At 49.8% G+C, this 14,588-nt stretch overlaps 1 protein-coding gene across 1 annotated transcript in view; it reads right to left on the bottom strand.

Moving 5' to 3' along the window:
* Window positions 1–1,400: 1,400 nt before the first annotated feature.
* Adcy1 (adenylate cyclase 1) overlaps window positions 1,401–14,588 on the bottom strand; it is a 115,550-nt gene continuing 102,362 nt past the window's right edge. Inside the window, exon 20 of the mRNA XM_087909178.1 lies at window positions 1,401–10,273. Within this exon, the coding sequence (XP_087765304.1) occupies window positions 9,971–10,273 (303 nt within the window). The 3' untranslated portion in view covers window positions 1,401–9,970. The remainder of the gene's footprint in view (window positions 10,274–14,588) is intronic.

The following is a 14,588-nucleotide window of genomic DNA, read 5'->3' as shown; positions in this document are numbered from 1 at the left end:
TACCATCATCAACAGCACAGTGAAAAGCTGGAAGGGGTTGGGGGAACCGCTAGGATTGGTAGGATAGCTCGTCGTTGCTAAAATCCTAGAGTGATTTTACCATCCAAAGAGAATCAACACTCTGTGATCCCTGTGACATTTTACGGAGTGAAGACTAACTCTCTGGGCAGAATGTAGAAGTGTGATCTCATTGCATATTTAATATGATGCATGGGTTATCTTTCTAAAAACATCCCGGTAAAGGTGGATATGGCATGATATTGCTTTCAATTTGTATTCCTTTAGTTAGTAATTCAACCGATGACCATGTTTCTGCTAGGGTGTATTTCTTAATTTCAGACTTTCCACAATTCCATATATGCCTTTTTAAAATCTATTGGAATAGTCATTCCATAACTTAAAAAAATCCTTTTACTAAAACATGATTTTATTTGACCTTAAAGAGGCAGTCTTTAGCAGAGAAAAACTGTACATCATATATGCTGATAGTTAATTCTGGGTCACTTGGATTAAGCCACCCTCCTGCTGTCTGTCCAGACTCCATGGAGTTGTTGATATGAAGGTACTTTAACATGGGACTGCCATTTGTAAAAGACTTAGAGTAAAGCAGGTGACCTGCCACAGGGAGGGTGGCCTCTTGCCTTCAGATGCACTCTGCAAACTGAGCTCCTCCTCAGTCTCCTGACAGGCTTCAGACATGCCAGCCCCCAGCCCCCAGCCCCCAGCCCCCCAGTCATGTGAGCCAGTCCCTTAAGCTGTTGTTTTTGCACTCCTCCTTGACACCAGAGTACACACCCACACCCTCTTGCCCTCCCTCTTGCTCCTTGACCACTCCAGAGAACTTGAACACAGCATACAAAGGAAACACAACTCGAAAGGAATGCCTCCGTGGCAGACAGCGAGACTGTAGACATGATATCACCAGTTTAGTGCTGTGCTCAGGTTACTGGTTTTTGTTTGCTTGGTTGGTTTTATTTTATTTTTTATCTTTTAAGAAGGGGCAATGAAAGCAGCAGATATATAATAATAGTCTAGGGGCAGAATGCTTGCCTAGCATGTACAGAGGTGATGGAGATGTCACAGAGAGTAAAATGAACAAATAAAATAAAATACTGAGTCCTTCGCTAGAGGAAGTGCTGAAAAATTCAAGATGTAATGTTACCGACAGACTAAGCCTGGAGAATCCATATGAACATTTAAATGTTATCAGAGAAATATCTGAGGTTCACAGAACTCTATGACCAACATCCAGGCAAGAAAAGTGAAGGAGGTGGTGCTGTAAAAACAAACATGATTTTATGTGACATTTTGAATAATGATGTCCCCGTGCCCCATGAATGAGCATGAAAGGAGTCAAGAAGGGCTCCACAACACTTGTCCTTCAGTGAGACGGGCCAGAGTTTAGTCAAGCAATTTTTCTCTTTTATTTTTGTTAAATAAGACTCCATAGAGTATAGTGCAAACACTCAGTAGAAAAGTTGCGATTAAGAAATGTACATTCACATTAACATTTCAGTTCATTCACGGTTTAAATAAAAATAGGACAAATTATTCAATTACTTGTCTCCGTTTAACAATCTTGAAAAAGACTGGAAGGTGCTCTACAGAGTTGACATAAAAATAGACCCGTATTGATTATACAAATCTATTGTGAGAGGTTACCCAGTGATATTGAGTTATTGTGACTATAATCATCGCGTTCTCTCAGCTACGGACGCATCTGGTGAGTTTGTGTGGGAGAAAATGCCCCCTTTGTCCATGCACCCTCCATCCCACTAGGACTTGAAGCTTTCTTGATAAACACAGGACACAGGTGCTTACATGCCTTTTTTTTTTTTTTTCAAAGTAAGGACATACAGAAGTGGGTTTTGGGGCTTATACTTGAAATCAGGATGTAATTACTGCTAAGATATGATCATAATGACATTCCCATTTGTGCAAACCGGTGAGCAATCAGCTTAAGTGAGGATGGTGGGAATGGGAGCACGGGCTGATGGGATGGGGTGGACAGGAAATGCTGGAGTCACATGGGTTCCACAAAACCTGGAATTGACTGGCAGAGGGGAACACTGAGTGCTCCCAACAAGCAGTAGAGGTGACCTGAAGACAAGCCCAAGCCATCCATTCTTTCGGGCATGCGACATAATGTCAAATTGAAACTAAGGTGCATACAATTAGGAATCTCATGGCATGCAATTCCAAAGTGCAAATGGCTTGCATATACTCAGTTTTAACAGGGGTGAAGGCAACAGAACAAGCCCCTCCTCCCCAGGCATGTGTGCTCATGGTGACCAGTTGTGCCCACACTGCCAGTGATGTATGCAAGAGATGCCAGGGGCTTCTTTGGGGTCCCCACAGGATGGGAACAGTCTCCTGAGACTTGTGCTTCATGGGCCTGGGGCCTGGGGCTGAGTGGAGGCTGCTGGTGGGAGGTAAGAGACAAGTTCTGGCTGCTGTCAGGCCCACTTCCCACTGCAGTGCCACAGGCGATGGTGGCATCACCCACAGGCAGATGGAGTGGCCTGCAACTGTCCTTGCCTAAGAGATTTCTGGAGCCAGTCTCAGAAAGCATCTCCACGGAAACGCTAACTCTCAGAAAGCGGCTCTATGTGTTTGGAAACTGATGTACCTCAAGTGGACGTCACCTGGCATCGGCAGGTCACACTTAGAAGGCATGTGGGGCTCTTATACTTGACAGGCTAGGCTGACGTACTTCTTGCCATCCATCATAGTCCCTTCACTGCTTGCTTTACAAGCCTGGGGAACCTTCTCGAAACGTCCCTTTAATCCCTGGGCAGGCATCCTCAGGGCCAGTGCCGTGCCTGCCGGAAGCATGTGAGAGAAATGGCTGTAGAGCGCTGAAGGTCAGAGCTGTAACTGGAACCGGGCTGGCTGTGTGGAGGAGGAATACAAGAGTGGGGCCTGGGCTCTGCAGGAAAGAGTGTTTCTAGAAGATTCCCACTGAACAACATGACAGTTTGTGTTTCAGAAAGTTTTAGAATTTCAAGGGCTACAAAATAGGGCTCGTTCAAGCTGGGCATCTAGTTTCTTACTGGATGTCTGTAACCTTGGAGGAATGCAACCGGTGTGAAAGGAACCAGACAGCTCTAATTTAGCAACAAGAAGCCAAGGACTACAGAACCAAACAGCACTCGGCCACATGCCCCAAATATGGGGTGTAAGCAAGCCTTGCCCACAAGGGACCAGCCTCCACGAGGTGCCCTGCACCACGCACGGTAAGCATTGTTGTACAGCCAGTCACATTGACAGCAACCCAGTTCTTACAGGTTTCAGTTTGCTTAGCAGAGACCCTAACTGTAGGAGAAAACACACAGGTTGGCCAGAACAGATGAGGAACTGAGGTACAGCCCCTCCCTCTCTGCAGGCGGCCTCTGAACAACACGCATTGGGGATCATCCTACCACTTCCTCCACAGGAGGTGTCCAGGGATTGCCAAACTAGATGGGAATACTAGTAATGCGTGTTCGATCAATTTACAGTCGTATGAAAGGACCCCAAAGATGGTAACTAACGGGACGATGATGCAAGGATGATCGCCCTCCCTGTGGTTGGCCGTGGACTTAGCAGGCCTAGCAACACGCTGAAGAAAGCACAGTACATTCGCTAGATTTTAAACGACCGAACACTTGTCAGGACGGGACGTGGCGCAACTCGGGTCAATTTTCTGAGTTTTAAGACACTTTTTTCCCCAGCCACTTCTGAACCACAACCCAAGACAGCCTTCTGAGTCTTGCTCTTCCCACTGCATAAGCCAGACAGGCAGCAGCTGGCACAACAGGTGGAGGACGTGGCCCCCTACATCAGCTCCTATAACTTGGAGGGAAGGGTTCATGGACCACTTTGCTTCTCCCTCAGAATTGTGATGGACACTCACCCTGGCATCTCTCTGCACAGTATCCGCATGGGCCCTAACCCTCAAGCCAACAAGACAAAAGAAATGGGAGCAACAGATTGCCTCAAGGCACGGGGGCCTGAAGTTCTATTACAGCAATCCCTTTGCAGAAGAGAGTTAGCGGTCCTCACTGCACTAGTCAGGGACATGTGCCCATCCTACACCCCCCAAAGGAGGGGGGTTGGCAGGTGCTGCCGTGGTCTGTGGGATGCTAACTGTCAGAAAGGATGGTCAGCTGACTGTATTCAAATTTAGTTTTGGTCCTTCTGTTAATCACTTGATCCTAGGAGAAGTAATTCTATGCTGTCTGTATAAGACATGTACACATATGTTTACACATGCGCACAGGAGCACACATTGATTTGAACTAAGTGTGTCCCCAAGTGTTTTTGTTGTTGTTGTTTTGTTTTGTTTTTGTTTTTCAAGCTACTGGACAGATCTAGTATATGTGGAACAGAATGGCTTAAAACAGTTAAGAAAACTTAAAAAAAAACACACATCTGAGTTATTACATAAAGACCTGTTGATTAGATAATTGGTTTAGTGATAGAATGTAGCGCTTGAAGTTGGATCTGAAGTGTTTATGAAATGGACCACAGGGTGACAAACCTCATGCCCTATTGCTGGACCTGCCTTTACGAGGAGTGAACACACAGGGCAAGGCCGGAGACCCCAGATATATCCCAAAGTGCCCTCTGAATTCTTGGAGGTGAGGCAGAACCTGGAGAATGCGGACACCTGCCTTGCCTGACCCAGTGTGTCTGTGAGGATGTGTTCACTGTGTGCTTGACTGCAGGAGGAAACAGCTGCTAGAGCCTCTGACATCCTCCTACCTCAGTCCATAGAGCATCCCAGATGGGCTCCAGGCAGGAGGAGAACCCTGTGCAGCTGATGTCAGCCAGCAGTAGGACTAGGCCACCACAGATCATCCAGATGTGGAAATCAAACTCTCCAGAATCCTCCTTCCAGTGAGCTGCAGAAGCCTTCCTGAGCATGCCCTTCAGTTCTGTCCTCGCCCTACCCTCCAGGCAGAGATCCTCTGACCAGGCCTCACACCGTCTGCCTTCCCAGGAACCTAAGAAGGTTCCTGGATTCTAGGCCTTGTGCCTCTGGATCCACACTGGTGTCTTGTGGTACCAGCTGACCAAATAGGCACCAGGAGTTGCTTAGTGCCAAAGTGCATCCATTTCTACCATATCCATCCTGCCAGCTGTGAACATCCCAAAGCAAGCACACACACTGACACCCACACATTTTTAATCGTCAACCTATGCCCAAGCCTGCAGTTGTAAATGAAAATGAGGAACTACTGGTTCAAATCCAAAATGGAAACATTCAAAGCCGATGGCAGTTGGAGAAGCAAGATGCTTTGGGGCCCACATAACATTCAAGATGCCAGATTTGTTCCTTATTAGTTTTACCAAGCCAAACACCTTGGAGGAGGGGGGTTTTGTTTTTTGCTTTGTTTATGTGTGTGTGTGTGTGCGCACATACATATGTGCATGGGAGAGCACACTAAAAGTGGAGCCACTGAAAAGCATGAGCAAGTCCGTTTCTGGGGGTCACGTATGTATAGCCATTTAAGAAAGTAATACACCAGCATCGCTTCTGCAGCCTCTCGTGGTGTTGGTGCGAGAGCAGGACACGTAGGAACGTTCTTTCCCTGCCACTGCTTGCTTGCTGTGAAAGGTACACACTTGCTCTGTAACCCCCACTCCCAACGCCCACTGACTGAAGCTCTGTACGGGCTGTGAACGAGATGCCTGGGACGCGGAGAGCCCTAGAACTTACCTTGATGAGAATGGTGACGGTTGGGAGACTCAACTGAAACCTTCCCTACTTCCACAATCCAAACTGCTCGCCTCGCACCCAGTGCATGGAAGCAAGCCATTCACACAGCCTCTGCAGGCTGCTGCCAGTGCTTGTTATGGCACAAGTGTCCTTAGGGTTGCACATAAATAAAATGTGAGGTCTCTGGAGGCTAATCACATCTGCCAGCTGAGCCCACAGCCTGAATCCTCGATGCTAGTCAGGGCTCCCTTCCTAGCCCTTTCCTCTTATACCCTCAGGGATGGCCCGCTCCAACACAGAGCCCTTCTCCCACCAGGATGGCACTGATCAGGATGAGAAGTGCAACCTTGAATATGGCACCGTTTTCTTTAGATGGCATTCCACAAGTGCCTGGAAATGTCACCTTTTGATGCTCACACCGCTGAAACAAACCATTTCGATTTGATGCTCACACAGCTGAAAGAAACCATTACGGTCAGTCACATGGAGCATCATGATTCGAGGGTAGGTACAGATCCAGGATAATGTGGCTGCCCTAAGTTTTATCCCTTAGTAATAGTATGGGGCCCAGGACTGGTGGTTGGCTCAATCTGCTTAGCTATCTGGGGTACCAATCCTGGCTCTAGGAACCAAGAAGCTAGAGCCGGGCCTTCTGGGAGGGGTGGGGACCTGGAATGTCAGTCCTTTATAGCAAACTCACATGCACGGGTAGATTCCGAAGTATCAATCCGCTTGGGCCAAACTTGTCTCTGCAGTATAGAGTTATGGTTATTGCTTCTATGACAGAAGGGGTCCGGAAGCCCTGGTGGCTTTGGAGTCTGAGAAACAACTGGGTTGCTGGATGTGTGGGGACACACACCTGAAGGTATAGACGCTCCAGGAGTAGACCGTCCCAGGTTGGCACAGCCCGTGGAAGCATTTGGAAGCATTCTGGGGGCTGTGTTCTATTCTACGATGTCAGGCACGGGAGGCATGCTGGGGTTGAGAAGGGAACACAAACGGGGTCATTTCCCAAGGGCCAAAGCATCACAAGCAGGGGCTGACACGGGTGCCAGGCGTTTCCTCATTTTTGGTACAAGTGAACAGGAAGCACCTGTAACTGGTGCACTATTTACAGAGCATCTTAAAATAAATAATTTGGAGAGAATCCTACCCAGGTGGCTCTAACATTTGTACATGAATACTGTACAAGATTAAAAATAAATAAGGCAATATAATACATTTTTATCACAAATAAAAAGAAAATCGTTTATCACCAAACCCCGAGGAACATTATGGCTGCAGGTGTGGATCCTGACCTCATAAGAAGTAGGCGGGGTTGGAACTGCTGATGATGGAGATGTCGCCCCTGAAGAAGAGACCCAGCCAAGGCTCCTGTGTGGTCTGCTTCAGAACGGTTCTGTGCCCAGAGAAGGCAATGTCACCCTCTACGGTTGCTTTCTCTTGCTCTGATCACGCCGTGAGTAGCTCTGCCCAAGCACCCGTGTTACCTCCACTTTGCACACTCCGTGTGAGTGTTGCACACTCCGTGTGAGTGCAGTGCTACCGGTCTCGGCTGGCTCTGCTCAGAGTCTTAGAGGTCAGATCTGGGTGTCGCCGGGTTCCTCCCTGATGGCTCTGATGCTCTGCCTGCTTACTCAGGGCCAATTTCAGTCCCCCCTGTGGTTGTGGGAGTGACATCCTGGCTTCTTGCTTGGCTGGAGCTGTGTTCTCCTCATGGGTCTCCTCAGTGTGTGCTCCATGCCTCTCTCAGCCTATCCATCCTTCTGTTGACTTCTGAGAGTCCATGTGTCTGCACCAATCCCACCGGTGCAGTCTAGAATCCTTGCTTACCCTTCAGCGGCTACCCTAAGACCCCTTGTGAAGCTCCTTGGCTGACAGAAAGGACAAACACACAGGTCCTGGGACTATCACGTGGGCAGCTTTGAGAACCACTCCTCTGTCCATTTCCTGGACAGCCCAGAACAACAGCAGTTCTGGAGGCCCAGAAGCCACTCTGAGGAAACCCAGGCCATGCTTGAGGTTTTCTGCCATCCTTAATGACCTAGAAGATCAGGGATGGCACCACAGCCCGCAGAACCGCGGCCACAATGTACTCACTTGCTCTGGGTGCTCCTGTCTAAGCTGACTGCTTCAAATCCGGTTAAGACAGACAGACAGGTAAGAAAGTCCTAGTGAAAACGAAGCCCATGAGGAAAAACCATTTGTACCAAGGTCAGGCAAACAAGAGAGCAGACAGGAGACGGGCGCTACAGAGAGTTGCCTGCCCTAGCCAGGATCTGGCTCAGATGAAATCTGTCCTCAGAGCCCCACCTCCCCAACAGTCTGAAACTTTCCTATAAATGCAATCTCTGATGGAATTCTGGACCACAGGAGAAACGCAAAGACTCTCCCCTGCCCTCTCCTCTACTGGAGTCAGCACCCCCAGCAATGCTATCCCAAAACCCCAAGCCCCAAGAACCAGACATGACCACCGGAAGAGGGTGAAGCGAGCCACTCTCCAGCCCTGAAGGCTGCACTGGAGTGCTGAGGTGGGTCTGGCCCCCACTCTGGGGTCTAGCCAGAGTAGGGTGCCAGAAAGGCAGCAAACGATGGCCACACTGCCTGGTATCATCAGAAGGGCAGCAAAGGAGGGTGGGCACAGGTCAGAGCTCCTCTGCAGACAGTGTTAGAGGCTCCCTTTAGCATCAACCACAAGCTCCAGCGTGAAGAGAATGTTCAGTCTCCACAGCTGCCCCACGCCCACCTGAGGGTGCCTATAGTGCAGTCTACAGTCTCAGATGCTTGGAAACTTTGCAGCCAGCCTCCAGCTCTCCCTTGCTTGACACTTTCTTCCTACCCACATGCCACCTGAGTCTCCCATGGATAGCTGACTGACCTACCCAGGCCCCGGCAGGGCCACACACTTGAGCCAGCACGGAGTTGAGGACCAGGGACCCCACATATGCGCCCTGCTGCTGAAGGCTGGGTTTTGCTCTGCCTCAGTCTAAGAAGACAGGACCCTCGGAAGGGGGAAAGCCCTTGGGGAGCATGAGAAGATGGGCCTCCACAGCCATGGGCTGTGCCCACCTGCTCTGCTTGCAGGCTGCCTCCCTTCCTGTGAGTGAGGCTGCGTATTTCCAGATTTCATCCAGCTATTTCTGGCCCACGGCTTCTTAGCAGCTCTTCCAGGCTCCTGTCTCCCACACTTGTGGTTTTCATCTCAGCTGCAGACATAGGGAAGCGTAGACGGGAGACCCCCACCCCACGCCCTGTCAACAGGGACACTCTTTCCCTTCACTCTGGAGCAGGGACACCACACCTAAGGCTCAGGAACACACACTCTGCCAACTCTGAAGCCCCCAAGAGGAGGAATGGTTATACCAGAGAAACGATGTCTTCCAGCAAGGAAAGTGCTTGTGGGTAGCATGGTCGACCACTCTTAGCATAAACGAAGGCTTGATTCTTGTTACACTCACAGTGTCCAAGACACCACAGAGAAGGCAAGTCAGCATACACCCCTCTTCTCTGAATGCGTAGCGATGGCACCGGAAGAGGAGGGCCCACTGTCACGGGAGTCAGAATCCAGCAGGCAGGTGGGGTTGGAAGAGAATGCACAGGCCAGGAGGCTAGGAGTGGGGCTGGAGGGACCCCGAGGATTCCAGAAGACCTGCCTCTGGCTGTTGGCAAAAGCCTACTCTTGAGGAAAGCCAGCAACGTTACTCTTCATGCAGTAAGAGGTGGCTTTTCAATGCTTCCTGTTCTGTCCTGTCCAAGACCTGACCAGCTCTAAGCTGTGCCCATGGTATGAATAGCTCAACTGTCGTGGCCCTGCCCAGCGGGGCCCACTTCCCAGTCTGGCACTCAAAACTGCTACCCAGGGTTGGAACTACCCATAAACCACGGCCTACGAGGGCTGGAGCCACCCATAAGCCAGGGCCTACGAGGGCTGAAGTTACCCATAAGCCAGGTTGACTTGAGGCTCAGTCATGGTGGGCTCCTCTGCCAGCTGGACCTTCATAGTTTTTGCTATGACCGTGGAAGATTATTCCCAAGGTCCCAACATGCCAACACTAGCCGGGCATCACCAGGTCACTAGGAAGAGACAGGGCTCCGTATGCCCAAGTGGGTGTCTTGGGCACATCTCCCATTGGCCCCAGGCCAATGCTTCTTCTCCAGCCAAGTCGCGTGGCAACTGCTCCTCTGGCTGGTCTTGGAGCCATGGTGGCTGGTGTCACCCTGGAGCACTCTTGTTTTGCATGCATCTCCAGTGACCCGTGAGCTCCACTAGGCTTCCTTCCCTGCTGCTGTGGATGGCAGGTGCTGGCTAGTGGGGGCTGGGGGAAGCCCCGGTCTGATCGGGGGTCCGGCTGCAGGACACAGTGGGGGCCGTCTGGGCTGACCTCCACCTCTTCCATAAGGACACAATCTCCGCTCCAAGCGAAAGGTCCTGCCATGGGAACTGTTTCCTTCAGTCCTGCCTTCTAGAAAGTACGTTAGCATCTCTCCCTTGCCCTTGACGCTGACTTTGCCTCTGCACACAAACTGGTACGCGCACCTCTTCAGCAACCGGTGGACCTCCTCAGTCACCTGCCAATGGAAAGAAGCCAACAATATTCTTGATCATGCACTATGAGGGGGTCCTCTGGAGGCCAGGAGCTCTCCAGGGTGACATCTACCCTGCATCTCACTCTCCATCCTGGCTGCCCAACTCTGGCAGTACTTGGACAAAGCGACTCTGTATCTAGGCAGGTGCAGGCAATGGGGCTAGGGATCCAGCAGGGCTTGGGTGAGCCATTGCGGTCACTTTGTGCAGACGTCAGGGCTATGTGGGACTAGCCTCAAAGTTATGGATAGAGGGGCTGAGGAAGGTTCTCTGGCGGGGGCAGGTTCTCTGGCTGGGGCCTCCAGATTCCTCGGCAAAGTAATCTGGTGCTTTTACCCCACTACTTAGTTGTTAGGGTTGGGGTGCAGCTACTAAACAGTACACAGAGAGCAAAGAAAGCTAGGAGAAAATGGCTGTCCCTTAACTCCTCTTTTCTCAGGCTTCAGACCAGTGTCCTGGCTCCAAGAATTCCTGCCTCCCAAAACAAGCAAAAAAAGATAAAGGATGAGATCGACCTGATCCTTGGCATCATGCTAAGCCAGCGGAGGAGGCCTCTCCACCTCCTTGTCACCTGGCTTCACATCTCCTCCTATTTTATGTCCGAACAATGAAATTGTCTCAGCCTGCCTTCCACACTCTGGCAGAGCTGGGGAGGGTGGCTCCCACATCAACCTGAGCACTGGTGTCAGAGAAATCAAACAGGAGCCTTTTCTGTCAGATATTAGAAACTGTGGGTTCAGGGCAAAGAATTCAAATCTTTTTGTCTCTCTTCCACCCCATCAGAGTTTCACGCAAATGCTTCAGTCCTCAAACCCTGCAAACCGTCTGTCTACACAAACACTGCTGTCTCCAAGAATTTGACGGCCCAGAGTAGTAAACCCTTTCCCTTCCTCCTTTATTTTCACTTTCTTTTTTTCTTTTCAGATTAACTGATCAAATCAAATGGTGAGGTTAGACCCTAGCCAAAGACACCATCACGACCCGAGTTAGAACAAAATCTAAAGGTGCTTCCTGTGTCTGTGCCTTTGCCCTTCTGATCAAGAGTTAAGTTTACCTTGCCCAAACACTTCAGATGGAGTGGTGCTCTCTCTCTTTGCAACCCTGACCTTACTTCTGACGCTAGGATGCCTACAAAAGGGAAGGAAGGCAGAGGCGTTGGATGGAGCAGGGAGACCTATAGGGAAGGCCATTTGAGAAGCCATGCCCGGGGCAGAGGAGCCGAGTCACAGTCAAGCTCAGAGCACATTCTAGAAACAAATGCAACGTTGGCTTCAAGCGACAACAGCCCAGCTGCATAGGAGACGGTCTCTGTGATGGCGGATATTGGCTGTCAACTGTGAAGTTGTCAACCAGAATCAACTAAGAGGCAAGTTAGTGGGAACCCCTCTACGGGATTTTGTTTCCTTGACCAGGTTACGCGAAGGGGGAAGACCCGCCCTCAATGTGGGTGACATCATCCAGTGGCAGACACATAAAAGGTGGCCTGAGGGGGCGTGCTCTGCTTTTGCTGCTGGCTTTGGTGTTGCTCTCCACGTCACCCAAAGGGTCATCTACCCTAACTGCATCTTGCTGTGAGACCATCTGCCCTCTCGCTGCTGCCGCCATTTGCTGGCATTAGAACGCTGCTTCTTTGACCTTAGAACACTGTTTCTTTGACCTTCCAATGTGGAAGCTCTCCAGGAACCTTCCAGTAGCAGACTGGGGCGACTGAGAAATCCAGCATCACAGACTGAGCAGCTACCAGGCTCTCAGCTTCTCCAATGTGAAGGCAGACATTATTAGACTCCCTAGATCCATACAGTACACACACAAAAAAATCTAATGAAATCCCCTATAGTATATATTCATCCTATCAGTTCTGTTCCTCCGGAGAACCCTGACTAGCAAGTTGCCTTTATCCGGATATTTTAGCCCAGCAACAGAAAGAAGCTAAGACGGAAGTGCATATTAAGAAGTGGGGCTGTGACTGCGATACACCTGACCGTGTGGGTCTTAAGATGTCGGGATGTTACCCACGGCGGGAATGTGGAAGAGTCTGAAACTCTGGGCTAGGAAAAGCCACTGAATGCTGGCAGCGGAGCTTAAGGGGCCATTTCGTTGGAACCTGGAAAACAGGAATGCTGAGAGAAATATGGACCATGGAGGCCCAGCTCATGACATTTCAGGGGGTATCAGGCGCTGGGCTAACAACCATCTGTGTAGTATTTCTGCCAACAATCTGCCTTCATTCTGCTGTGCCCTGAGAACTTGAGCGGAGCAGAATTTAAAGCTAATGGCCCGCTTTGATGGGCAGGGGAAATGTAAGGAGATAAAGGCAATCAGCCTGGGGTTGAGAAGGCAGCTGTTACTATTAAAGGGCTCAGCAGGACTGAAGAGAACCCTCTGCAACACACTACAGTGGGAGGGATGGCCTGAGGGTAACACCACACCGCTATCTTGGAAAAAAATCCCAATTTATTTAAAGGGAAAGAAAGCCCGAGCTAATGGCTTTCTCTGTTCTTTGAACACAACTGCCAAAAAGAGTGCTTCTCTAGGGCCAGGAGAAAACAGGTATAGCTATGGTCTAAGGATCTGGTCTCCATCCTCAGAGAGTGACAGAGTGCATGTAGTGGCATGTATGGTGCTGGTTTTGGAGGCATAGAGCATGCAAGACTGAGGGGGTCAGAAGTACAGCCAAAACCAGGCAATATGAGGCAGGGTCAAAGTCCCAGAACAGAGGTCTCAAGAGGCTACTGTGTGCTTTGGGAGGCTGTTAAGGTGAGACCTCAATTGCAATGGAGACCCAGGAGATCAGAGAAGCCAGGCTGGGACATTCAAGCAAGGAGGGCTGTGGGCAAGGAGGGCTGTGGGCAAGGAGGATTGGGACCCAGATGATTACATTATGAGTCAAAAATAAAATACTCAATACAAGATTTAGCATTCGTCCTGCTGGATTTTGATTCTGCTTTGGTACAACTGTTTCTAGCTATGCCCTGGCTCCTCCATTTTAGAAGAGGCATGTTTAGAAGTGCCAGTATATATGCTGGAAGAATGTAACTTCTTAAATTTGATATTTGGACTTTGACAGTGTTGTGGTTGTTGTTACTAACAACTATGGAGGATCTTTATTTTGGCTGTAATAGACTTTAAGATCGTCTTGAGCCTAGGGGACCAAGGTGTGGAAGTTTATGGCTTAAAAGGGGTTTGTGTGTGAGCCTCGAGTTGACAAGGGATACTAGTAGTGTGTGTTTGTGTGTGTGTGGGGGGGTTAGTTAGTATTGTCAACTGGACAGAGTCTAGAACCCCTTGGGAGAAGGGTCTCTGGGAATTGCCCGGAAGGGGGCTGTTTTGATATGGGAAGACCCGTCTCACTTGTGGGTGGAGCCTGGGCTAAGCTATCAGAGTACTAGCATGCATGTATCATCGCTCTTTTGTCTGCAGCACAAAATGCCATCAAGTTCCCTCTGGCCTGACTTCTGTCATGACAGACTGCACTTGAACGACTCTGAGCTAACATAAACCCTTTCTCCACTGAGTTGTACAGTAACAAAAGGTGGAAAGCCTCCCTTGGGAATGGCTGGTCCGGGGAAGTCGATGCAGAGTGTAAGCACACGCTCCCCATTGACAACAGACTACATGTCCTAGACAGGACAGCAGGGGTAGCTGCACCACTATAAGGATGCTTGGTGCACAAAGTTATGCATGTCAATGGTGATGACAGTGCATTTTGTGTGTATTTTACCACAATAAAAGAAATCTGAAAAAAAAAATTAAAGAAATGTCATCAAGACAAAAATGCCGAGCCACTAAGGGGCACTGAAACTTGGTGCTGGAACTAGAAACTGGGGCACATGCTTGTACCCCACAGTGAAATGATGTAGACTTTCTGGCAAGTTGAAGGATCAACGCCTAGTAGGGCACTGCGCCATAATAACCACGGAGTCAGAAAACCCTGGCTGTGACAGCGGCCGAGCCACAGCAGGGGACCTGCACTATCTCTCAGCTGGCCTGTGTTCACGACCTGTTCCTACAGGTCCTGAAACCAGGGGGAATGCACCAGAAAAATAACCCCAGAAGGTTGCAGTTCTCTGGTGGATGGCAGGAGGCCAGGGCACCCTTTATAGGTCCCATGCAACCCACAGGACTACATCTAAATGACAGCTCTCATGTTATTCTAGGGGCAAACACCAAAAGCTGGACCGTCCTCCACACCGATGAGGACCAGATGCCGCCTTTCAGTGGTTCCTAGAAGACAGAGCCGCGGAGTCTTGTCCTGTCAGGATGAAGCTCCTCAGCAGCAGTGGGCATGTTCACCATCCT

This window comes from Myodes glareolus, chromosome 8 (assembly GCF_982192425.1).
Source record: "Myodes glareolus chromosome 8, mMyoGla1.1, whole genome shotgun sequence".
In the NCBI taxonomy this organism is placed as follows: domain Eukaryota; kingdom Metazoa; phylum Chordata; class Mammalia; order Rodentia; family Cricetidae; genus Myodes; species Myodes glareolus.
The sequence above is the reverse complement of the archived record's forward strand: the minus strand, read 5'-3'. Positions and strand labels throughout refer to the sequence as shown.